This window comes from Phoxinus phoxinus (assembly GCF_949152265.1).
Source record: "Phoxinus phoxinus genome assembly, chromosome: 5".
Lineage (NCBI taxonomy): Eukaryota > Metazoa > Chordata > Actinopteri > Cypriniformes > Leuciscidae > Phoxinus > Phoxinus phoxinus.
The window spans coordinates 32,873,825-32,885,248 of NC_136880.1; the positions used below are offsets into that span (position 1 = coordinate 32,873,825).

Consider the following 11,424-nt stretch of genomic DNA (forward strand, 5'->3'; position numbering starts at 1 on the left):
CCATTCCATTATATGACAACATTTTTTTGCAATCAACATTCCTATGTAAAGCGACGTCTGGATTTGGCGCCACCCGTGTTAATACGTGCTACGTCATTGTGGAATGTCAGCAGACACGCCCATTACTTCCATCTTAGCCATGTGGATAGTGACCACAAACGACTGCACGACCGATCCGTTTGTTTATGCATTATAACTTATATTTTGCATGTTCAGACCGAGAGCAAAATGTCCCAGTCCGTGTCCAGGTTTCAAGCAGAGGTGGCGGCCGTTATGGAGGTGTTACTGAAGGTGGCCGTCGTGGAGATAACGAAAGTTTTCGAAGGACGCGCATTGGATTCCCATGGCTGCACGGTCGACAGAGAAGCTCAGATCAAAGAAGATCTGGTGCGTGTCCCTGATATCAGGGCTCATATGGAAAGTGCATTGACTAATCTTTCGGACAAGATGGTTTGTAGCGTCGGTGTGCAGGTGGGAGAGACACTGCTATCCAACCACCAGGGTATGTTTTTGCGTAAACAACAGCCACTTCTCTAGCTGTGTGCATGTAGCTTGGGTTTACTTCTACATTTGTTGAATTCAACAGGAGCAAACCGGAAGAAGGCTGTCGTATATGGCAAGCCGTTTTAATATTGCTTAAAAACGAATTATCTGTTTTTATGTTACCGCCGGTAGGCCTACTTATTTGTAGCCTAGTATACTTTCTAGTATATTGTAGTTCAGTTCATACAGTGTAGTATACTTTCATCCTACTTTGCTATTAGTCTATTCCAGTAGTGTTTCGTATTTAGTTCAAATTTACAAGGCTATAAAAGTACTAAAACATAATTACTAACAACTGTTTACTGTACACCAAAACATAACCTACTGAACATGATATATTTCCAATAACATTTATAGTGATATTAAATATTATTAACATGCAGCAATTAAAAAAAGTAGCCTACTTGAATGAACTAAATGTATATTGATTTGTCAGAAAAACTGCAAGAGAGATACGCTTCTTGAACACACTATACATCTTTTAAGTATGTCTAATTGTCTATATTTATTAAATCAATACGTGATCTGATGATGTACTCAACTGAAAGACATGAGCAAATAGTGTCTAAATCAACAAGTAATTATTTGGAATAAGTACTACTAGCTAATGAATAGTTCGTTATTGAAACTGAAAAGTTAATATTTATTGGATTGGTTAAAAATAACAAAGGAAAAAAGGAAGGAAAAGGGAGCTGTGGTGTGCCAACATTTCCTTCCTTTTTTATTTTTTACCTTTTTTTTGCCTGTTAGATGTGCACACTGTTGAATTGTGAAAATAACTAGTAACATAAAAATAAATACTATTTAGTTGTAGGCAATACATGTTAAAATGGTTTACCATATTTCGAAAAGTAGTTGCAGCAGTAGTGCTGATTGATATTTCAGGGGCGAAGTCCACCTTGCTTGGTTTTAATGCAAACAATGCAGTTTGTTGTTCCTGTGACTTGTCATAAAATAATAACTTATAATCACATGACCATTTTTTAAAATATATAATAAATGTTATTTATTAACCTGTCCATGCAAAATGGAGCTGGTTTTAAAATTTCTGCTTCTTTCAAACGTAAAAGTTCAAATGATTTTCAAAAGGACAATTATTTTATCCCAAATAATGTGCATTAAGAAAACTAACAGCACTGTCACAGACACAGTGTTTCTAAATGGTAATATATTGTATTTTCTCCCATTCAGATCTGTGTTTGTCCACTGAGAAAGACAGGATTTATCTTCAGGATTCCACAGGAGAGGAGGGCCTTTCTCCCTCTGAAAGTCTCTGCAAGGAGTCTCCAGAAGTAGTGGATTTGCAATGCATGGTTGACCTTCCATGCACAATCTTCAAAGAAACTGTAGGTGGCACTGATCTTTAACTTTCTCTTCTTCGATTTCTATCAACTAGAATATATACTTTGATGAAATAATGTTCATATTGTATTTTTTTTTTGTACATGTTTTATTTACCGGTAACTTGAAATTTTAGTTGTGATAGTCTTAGTCCACATTCACATAATGGTTTGGGAAACCCAATCGAATTTAATATTATTGTTGTTATTATAAAAATGAAGACAGAAATATATTACTGTTGTAAATTGTGATTGTACTGTGAAATAAATGGATATTTGCTAATTATAATAATTTATTTTACACTGTTACAAAAGTTTATATAAATAAATGATTAAAAAAAAGATATGTATTCACTCAAGCTATTTAACATTATGAAATGCTCAAGCTTTTATTTTGTTAGTATACTGAGGAAATGGTGAAGACATCTATCCAAAATTTTTTTTGGAAATTATGCGACTGTAAATAAAGTAAATCGAGCTGGTCGGAGATGCTGAAAACAGTAGATCTCAAGCTGCCAGTGTTTCAATCTGAAGTACTTCAGCGCATAATACTATACAGTTATTTAATTAAATCACAGCTATATTGCAATTGTCTTCCAACCCCATTTATTTTCATTTTAGATTTGCAACAATTCTATTTCTTTTCCCTTATTGACCAAGTCATAAATACGGTTGACTGTTTTTCAGGAGATTGGAGTGGGTAGAGGAGACAGCTTAATTCATGAAACCCTATGGACAGATGACTTGAAGAAACCAGAGACAATTCAGGAAAATGGTATAAAGAAACTAGACCAGCTTGATTCATAATCCTTTGTTAACTGCTTAAGCTGAATATATCAAATGCACATTTTCTTCCTAATCTATCCAGAAATAAACTGATTTTAAAAAAAAAGTAAATGTTTTATTTACAAAAATATAAAAACAAACTTTAACAGTTCTACAAAAAAAATATGAAATTACTACAGAATGAAAACACATTTCTTCCTTTTTATGCTTTTTTTGTGGTCTCTTAGGTCTTCAAGGACTTGATGCTCTTGAGGAAACTTCTTCACACTCTATAGTAGATCCAGAGTCTCATCCATTCAGCTCTGTTCTAGTTAACATTCCCAGTGCTGACAGTATAAACCAGTGGGACCATGCCCTAATGGAAGTAAATTCTTTGCTGTCTGTTGAAGTGTCACCTCAGATAGAACCTCCTCAATCCAGCGAAACCCCAGCGGAGGCCACTGAACTCAGCCAGGCATCAGGTAATAGTGCTTTGAATGCAAAGAAGGTGTGTCTCCAGCTGAGCCAAACGCCTTTCGATTGCAAACTGTTACGGCCTTGTTCTGTGCAACTTGTGAACCTACTGATGCTGTCAAGTGCGCAGAGGGCGAATGGATCCAGCAAAAACTGCTTCTCTACAGCCAAAGATTTGCGAGCCCACCAGCGTGTCCATACGGGACGTCGGCTGTGCTGCTTTAAAGACTGCGGGGACGGCATTTGGCGCCTGCAGGGAGTCCTCTCACAAGGGCATGCTCATGCCTGCAAGATCTGCGGCAAAAAGTTCAAACGCAAGAAGATCCTAAAGCGTCACGAGCGCTTTCATACAGGCGAAAAGCCGTATTCCTGCAGAAAGTGTAAAAAGACATTTGCCCTGCGGAAAAGCTTGCGAAGGCACGAGCGCTTCCACACTGGAGAGAGACCTCACGTCTGCCCACACTGCAGGAAAGGCTTCCGTCTCAAAAACAATCTCAAGGCTCACCTGCGCTTTCACTCTGGTGAAAAGCCCTTCATTTGCAGCCTGTGCTCGAAGGGTTTTAGGATCTTCAAGAACCTTCAGAAACACAGACTCACTCATTCGGCGCCAGTTAGCTTTCGAACTCTTCAGTAACGGAACAAATGTTTCGTGTGGCCTAAAGCAAACGCCATATTTCTACCTCGCATCAGAACCACTGCATCTAAATCTAGCTCCCGAGTTGACGCACAATAGCAGGCAGGATATATTGGGGTGACTCCTTTTATGTGTTCGGGTTTCTTCTTTTTCTCTCCTTGATATCACATTGTAAATGGTTTTCTCTTGGTGATTAGGATTGTTTGTGGACAGTTTTTTTTTCTGTTGTAGTCTTCGCCCTTGACTGCATCTGTACTAATCATATAAATTTCTTTGCAAAACAAGATTTTTTTTCCAGTAGTTTCATGCCACTAAATGTAAAATATCCAGGGAATTAGAGGGCTCAGTCCTGCAGTCCAACACAAACAGACTTGACTAATTCTTGCTTGCTGTGAATACTTCATACTTATATGATGCTTTTAAACTCTTTTATTTGTAAAAATGACTTTTTAACAATCTGGACCTTTTTAAAATGCCTGTCTGGACTCATTCAAGAGGATTTGTGTGTGTGTGTCTGTGTGTGTGGTTGAACACTGGAGATAATTGGATGCTGCAGGACTCACAGGGGTTTATATGTTCTTGTAATAATTTTTAAAGCAACACTTTAGAGTCTTGTTGTTCACTACTTGTTTAGCACGCTTTGCTTACTTTAAGCTTATTTTTAAAAAGCTAAAAAATGCCGTTAGTAACACTATTGCTCCCATTTCCGTGTTCTTTTACTTGTACGTTTTAACGTTTGATGTGATCTCTTTGTATGGACCAAGCAAAAATTTATCTGAGAGATTGTTTTATAAACATGCTTTTTTTTGTTTTATCTTTACTTTTTTTGTACAAAAAGAACAATATGCTGTCAATCACATGATTTTAGTTCGATATTAAAAAGATGTTGTAACATTTGTAGTAAGATTTGTAAGTTTTTAGCAAACAAAAGAAATGGTTTCAACCTGAGCTTTTGCTATACGTCCTTTTTTTAACCGTTTCTCATAACCATTATGACAAACCTATATAGTTTCTTTTTGAATAAACAATAACCTCATATCTTTGTTTAATGGGTTGTTTTTATTTATTAAAAGGCTCTAGCATATATATATATATAGATATATATGTGTGTGTATTTTCTTGCTGCTGGAGAATATAACTCAATAGAAAGGTTAATATGGACAATGATCTCCAAGGGCTTGTGAAACTTGGAATATCCAATAACAAAAGTTTGAGCAATTCAATGTGAAAACATGCCAGCGAATTTGAAAATGCTTCCAATCAAGCCTTGTTTTGCTTATGCACTGGAATATGCAAATGTCTCCTGGGACATTGCAGTAATCTTTGAGAGTATTTTATAGAAGAGATGCCAATAATAATAAAAAATGTTTTGGGGCCTTTGAAAGGAGAAATACTTTTGTAGAACCTCAAATTGATATTTTCAGCCTTTACAAGTAACCTTGCACAACAAATGATCTAGATCAGGGTTCCCCGAAATGGGGTTGCTAGAGGTACTTGTTGAAAGCAAATAATCAAATCAAGTTTAATTTAAAGCTGCAGTCTGTAACTTTTGGCGCTCTAGCGGTTAATAAAGAGAACTGCAGTTCTTGCGGAAGAACTTTGTAACCGGAACTACTTATCTGTTTATGAGTCACACAGAATATACTGTAAACATTTATTATACCGTAGTGATTCTGGATAAGACAAAAACACAGTTAGGAAAATGGATTCATTATGTAGTCGTCATTATGTATACATTTTAAACACAAAAAATGTAAAAATCTCAGGGGGTACTTTTTAAATTAAAGGGGACAAAAAAATTTGTGAATGTCATAATGCATCCTTGACCATGGCCAAGAAATGCCATCTTTTGTTACTGGTTTTTCTTTAAGCTTTCGACTTGTAAAAGTGCTCTCTATTCAGTCACATTTATGTTTTTCAGATTAAAAATTCTTACAAACTAAATTGACTACATAATGGTCAGACATCTATAATAAAATAATATAGCCTATGTTTCTACCACCAGGGAAAAGCAGGGACCTCTGCCGTTTTTTGTAGTGCACTGACAACCATTTGAGTGTCACATTAAAATGGGTACGTTTGCAATGAATTCTGAAACTTAGTCCATTTTGGCTGCCTTTTATTAATACTTGAGTAATTTCTGTAACACAATCTAAAAAAAGTCAGCAAAACCCCATAACTAAGGCAAAAAGATTTTACACAAGAGCACTTGTGAACACTGATCTAAGACACTGTCAGTACAACACAAGAAAACTGAAAATATAATAAAATTGCAGACTGATTGCATTACTGTTTGAGGTTCACTAATACTCTTAAATTTGTCATCATAATCAAAATTACTGCATTTGAAAATAATACAATGGTTCAGATTTGTCTCACTTTAACACATTAACTAGTAACATACATAAAAAAAAAAAAAACACTGGCCCAAAACTGAGTGGAAACAATACAAGGTCCAAAAAAAAAAGAAAAAAGTAAAAAATTCACTGTACGTCCTTTTCTGACAGTTTCAACTAGGAAAACAAATGTCAAAACATGATGTTCGCAGTATATTCATCAACATTTGTAACAAATACATAATTTGTCCTTTCATAGAGTGATTTTTTCACTGCCATTTTCATGCCTTAGATATTTACAACAAAAACACTAAACTTTCACTAGTAATTCCAGTAAAATTCTGTTGTGTTATTATAAAAGACACATCCAGGCATGCTAAGACCCAGAATCAGGAGGATTTCGTTTCATTTATTTGACAGTGGCTGAGTTCTGGCTCTTGATTGAACACCAGGCCATGAAAATATCCCTGTTAAGAAAGTAAAAATACCCGGTTAGTAAATGGAATGTGATTGTACAAAAAAAGCACTGTATAAAAAATAAAATAAAAACACACCTGCAGTGTGTGGCAACACATTCATTGCTGCAATACTCCTTATCCCAGTCTCGACTGTCCACAGCCAGGTTTGTGCATCCAGCGCGGACACAGAGATTCACAGGAGGAGTGGAAGAGGAGACCGCAGGAGCAACACTTACCTCCATCTCCATCTGAAAAAGCAGGATAAAACAAGCAGTTACACTCTGAATAACTTTGCTGTGTACTTGTGTTTGATCTCATAAGATATAATGATATAATTACAGCATAGTTCTTTGCTTAGTGATAAAAAGAAGTTTTAAAATGACTGGTAGTGAACATAGATTAATATGTAAATACAATAACAAAATAAACAATAAAAATAACAGCGGCGAGAAAATAGCAGTTAAGAAAGCATCTAATCGTAGCGATGCGGATATGTTTGCAAAAGCTCTGCAATTCCACACTCTATTCAAGTCATGTCACATTAAATGATATAGCACTTAGGTTTATAGAGCAAATGTATAGTATTTAGCATAAAAACGTAACTTTACTTAACGGTTATAATTACACTGTAACAGGGACATCTTGAAATAAAGTGTAACCACAGTAGCTCCTTTGATGTTGCTTATTGGAAAAACAAACCTCTTCGGGTTCCTCCGTCAGAGCCTCATCCGTCCCAGTGGCCAACTCCTCTTTGGGCTCTTCCACTTTCACCTCAACAGGGGCAGGATGTGCTAAGGCTGAGATGGTGGATGAGGAAATAACAGGATTGGCACTTGTGGCTGTAGTAACAATAATTGGCGTGGACAGGTCAGAGTGTATTGAAGCGGGCACAATCTTTATCTGAAGAGGCGGTGGAGGCGTAGCAGTGACGGCCACAGAACTTCCTGCCCCTCCACGGGGTTTGGCCAGAAGAGGCGGCGGGGCTTGGGTTTGTACCATCTGCTGCAGACGTGGTGGAGGTGGGGTGCCCTGCATCTGCTGCAGTGGTGGAGGCTGTCGTCCAGCAGAAGCCGGATGCACGGCACGCACTCCAGCCGGAATCACCGTCACCATGGACGTGGGGATCTGGTGGAGCTGAGAACCTCCCTGCAGCATCTGCTTGGAGATGATGATTTTTGTGACAGTGGGTGTCGGGCTGGGGTTAGGGGTCAGGGGATGGCCGATGGCCAAGGGTAGAGAACCCGTGCGGGAACGGGTGGTGACTTGAGGCAGGTCGAGGATAATATTGGATGCACAGATGTTGGTGATGGTGTTTTGCTCAGGGATGGGGGTCAGGCGTGGACGGGCAGGGGCAGCAGGAGCAGTGATGACGGGTGCAGGACAGGGGACAGGGGGAGGAGTGGAAGGAGTGCAATCCTCCACCTCAGAGGATGGCTGGATGAGAAATAAAGGAAAGAAAGTATATAAGACAGGGGACAAAAAAACTCACAAAAGAAGAACTAGAAACAATCCACTCACTCTTGAGAGTTGATTTGCTCTGTAGGCTGCTAAAGCTTTCAGATAATCCTTCTTAGCTGCCTCGGTTTTCCTCTTGTAAACCTGCAAAAGTTCATAAAAATTCAGAATGACAAAATTTACACCATTTACACATTCAATTCTGACAATTCTGACTAATTGACTTTAGTATAAGCGAGTGGTGTGAAAATCTTTTTACCCAACCAATGGAATGTTGAAAACAGTTGTGCTGCTTAATATTTTTGTAGAAACCGCAATAACTTTTTCATTCTTATAAGGGATAGTTCACCAAAAAATGAAAATTGTCATCATTTACTCAGCCTTAAGTTGTTACAAACCTGTATGAGTGGCCATTGACTTTCATAGTATTTATTTTTGCTACTATGGAAGTCAGTGGGTTCCATAAACGTATTGGTTACCTTCAAAATATCATATTTAGTGTTAAACAGAAGAAAGAAAAACATACAGGTTTGGAACAACATAAGGGTGAGTAAATGACAGAATTTTCATTTTTGAGTGAATTACCCCTGCTGTATGTGTATATAGTATATATAAATATAAAACTTGTGTAACATTTTAATTGATTTATTCATCAAGTTTGATGAATGCAATGCATCTTTGTTAAATAGAAGTATTCATTTCGTTAATTAAAAATAACAATGCCCCCAAATCTTTGAGTAGTTGTGCATATTTGAATTGCATTGCACTTTTTGCAAACACTGTCAGTCTTCAAAGAACTATACTCCACCTGTTTTTGCTCTTCTCCCAGGCTGTCCCACATGGATGCCACTATCTTGGACACCTCTCCGAATGTGGCATTGGGGTTCTGGCCCTTAATGGCTGCCTGGGTGTCTCTGAAGAACAAAGCATAGGCTGACACTGGCTTCTGTGGTTCATTGGGATCTTTTTTCTTCTTTCCTTTTTTGCCTCCCAGCATTGCTCCCGTGTCCACTGAGGTCAGAGGCACCATGGCCGGCTTACCGCCAACCCTCCTCACCACAGCTGGAGGAGCAGAAGAGAGCAGGGTGGAACCCGTCAAGTTGGGGAGGTGCGGCATGATCGTCGCAGAGGAGTAGTCTACCAGCATGGTTTTCTGTAACGAAAATAGGGATAGCTTGCAAAATGGAAAAAGAAAGAAAATGTGCCACAAATCAAGCCCATCACTGAAAGACTCACTTGTCTGAAGTCCTCCATGTCTTCATCCTGCAATGACCCAGCAGGAGATGGTGTGGTTGACAGCGGTCGGTCAGGTGACTTGGCTCCACCACCAAGGCTGAGCCCTAACTGAGCACTTAGATCTGAATGGTCTATGGTGGTGAGCTGATTGTGTCCTAAGAGACTGTGGCTCATGTCGTTTATTGGAACATCAATAGTCATGGAGGAGGAACTATTAAAATGGGAGCCAACAGAATGGCCAAGATCCTACAGAAAGAAAAAAACAACAAGACAAGACAAAAAAAAAAAAATCATTATCTCTGATGTACCAATTTATACTTTACTCAAGATCGAATTACATTAACAGCAATTCAAGTGCCCATTCTAACAAGCTGAAAGCAAGAAAATAAATGATCACTGACAAAGCTTACCACACCCAGAGTTGAGCTCAGTAGTGCACTTCCTCCCGACTGGTTAATCACACCCAAACTCAGGTGCTCCATGCCCTGAGAAGACGGATTCATGAAAGCAGAGGCAAAAGAGGGATCATTCCCCCCTACTACAGAATTACTGGCAAGACTATTTCCAACTCCAGGACCTCTTGAGCTCTCAGCCTGTTCGGCCAACTCTCCGAAATGGGCCTCCACATCCTCTATGGTGAGCGCAGAATCTGGATCCAAGGAGATTGGGATTTCAAACTCTTCATCACCCAGACAGGGTGTATGGAATGTTTTCTACAAGCAAAATTAAATGCATAAATAAAATGAAAACACAGAAACAAATACATATATATATATACATATATATATATATATATAATTGAGTTAACCCAGTTAATTGTGACCAAAAGTAGCACCACCTCAAGAAAATGATGACCAGGTCCACTGATGGTCAGGTAGGACTCATTGGCACCTGCAAACTAATAAACAGAGGTTAAGAGGTGTATTATTTACCTGCAGACATATTGATCAAACGAACACTACATGACATACTGCAATTTTAAATACAAATATACGTTTTATATTCAACTGAAGATGTTAGCTACACAAAGTACGATTTACCTTGTTCACGGAATCATATCCATTGTAAGACGAGTTTTCCATAAACTCAGAATCAACATGTTGACCAGTCCCGTCAGAGAGATCCGAGTAAAAATTCAGATCCATGAGGATAATATTAAGACTAAATAAATAGATAAATTGGGTCTTTTGATATCAGAGAAGAGGTTGATCTTGTAACAAGCCAAGAGCAAAAAATGAAAAATGAAAAAGCAGTCATCTAAGAAAACCCCCCACTATTCATTAAAAGAAAAGAAGCAAGAAACACAACATCTTGTTCTCGGTATTGTCCAATTTTATATGGTATGTGTTGCTCGGTTGAATAATGCCAGTAAACTTCATTACACGATCCCACACGCAGCGCAAGTAGTATCAGATTAGTTAAAAACGTTTATTAATAGGCTTACCAATTCAGCCAGCTAGCAGCAGCTAACGTTAACTGGCTAAGTGGTGCTAGTTCACAAAGGTGTTGCTGTTAAACCCAACGTGAGGTTTCATTCATATCACAGGCCTAGCGGAGAGACTTCTGGTATATTTGCTATATGTAATATCCAGCCTCTCATTACCTAACACAATAAACTGTATATTCTGAATATATATTCAAATTAATTTAAGAAGGTTTGTATTAGAGTTGCACTAGCAAAGACAGTTGCTGCCAGTGTAAAAATGGACCGATTCGATCGGTGCTCTGTTACGTTTGTCTGTTTTCATTCACAAGTCACATTAATCGCACTCCGATCATAGCATAACATTAAACCTTTTCCTGAAAATACTTAACGCGACTCACATTGTCTCTAGATGGTAATACACCTTAAGTTTAAATAACAGTTCTTCTGTTTTGCTCCTTAACTCTCTACTACCAATTCGATAACCACCACAAATATTTTTTTCCAGAGAGCCGCTGATTGTCACATGGCAGCCGTTACGTTTTTCAGCGAGGATCAAGCTGGACCAATCACAGTCGTTTATTATAACAGGGGAAGGAATCTTATTTGATTATTTCTTGGAGAAGAAAGCAATGGAGTTCAATTTTTACATCAAGAACCAATTCTCACAAGTGTACTAATTTTTTCAATAAGACAAAAATGGCTTTGTTATTTGAATGCATATCAAAAGACAAGATACTATGAGGTCACACGCGTCCCC

General features: G+C 38.1%; 2 protein-coding genes across 3 annotated transcripts; one reads left to right on the forward strand and one right to left on the reverse strand.

The window, feature by feature from the left end:
- The first annotated feature begins 77 nt into the window (after positions 1-77).
- Positions 78-4,803, forward strand: LOC306999355 (uncharacterized protein). Its single transcript, XM_079613940.1, has 4 exons — positions 78-502; positions 1,735-1,889; positions 2,571-2,658; positions 2,897-4,803. The coding sequence occupies exons 1-4, from the start codon at positions 229-231 to the stop codon at positions 3,754-3,756; spliced, it is 1,377 nt and encodes a 458-aa protein (XP_079470066.1). The 5' UTR covers positions 78-228; the 3' UTR covers positions 3,757-4,803.
- A 954-nt stretch (positions 4,804-5,757) lies between these two features.
- On the reverse strand, positions 5,758-11,211 carry tox4a (TOX high mobility group box family member 4 a). 2 transcript variants are annotated; one of them, XM_079613931.1, is made up of 10 exons: positions 10,686-11,175; positions 10,282-10,402; positions 10,080-10,139; positions 9,652-9,954; positions 9,242-9,487; positions 8,814-9,158; positions 8,069-8,149; positions 7,250-7,984; positions 6,647-6,798; positions 5,758-6,559 (listed from the first exon to the last, which is right to left on the reverse strand). In XM_079613931.1, the coding sequence occupies exons 2-10, from the start codon at positions 10,384-10,386 to the stop codon at positions 6,502-6,504; spliced, it is 2,085 nt and encodes a 694-aa protein (XP_079470057.1). In that variant the 5' UTR covers positions 10,387-10,402; positions 10,686-11,175; the 3' UTR covers positions 5,758-6,501. The 2 variants fall into 2 exon arrangements, with proteins under 2 accessions (XP_079470057.1, XP_079470058.1); XM_079613932.1 differs by having other exon boundaries at positions 5,768-6,559; positions 11,066-11,211.
- Positions 11,212-11,424: the final 213 nt, after the last annotated feature.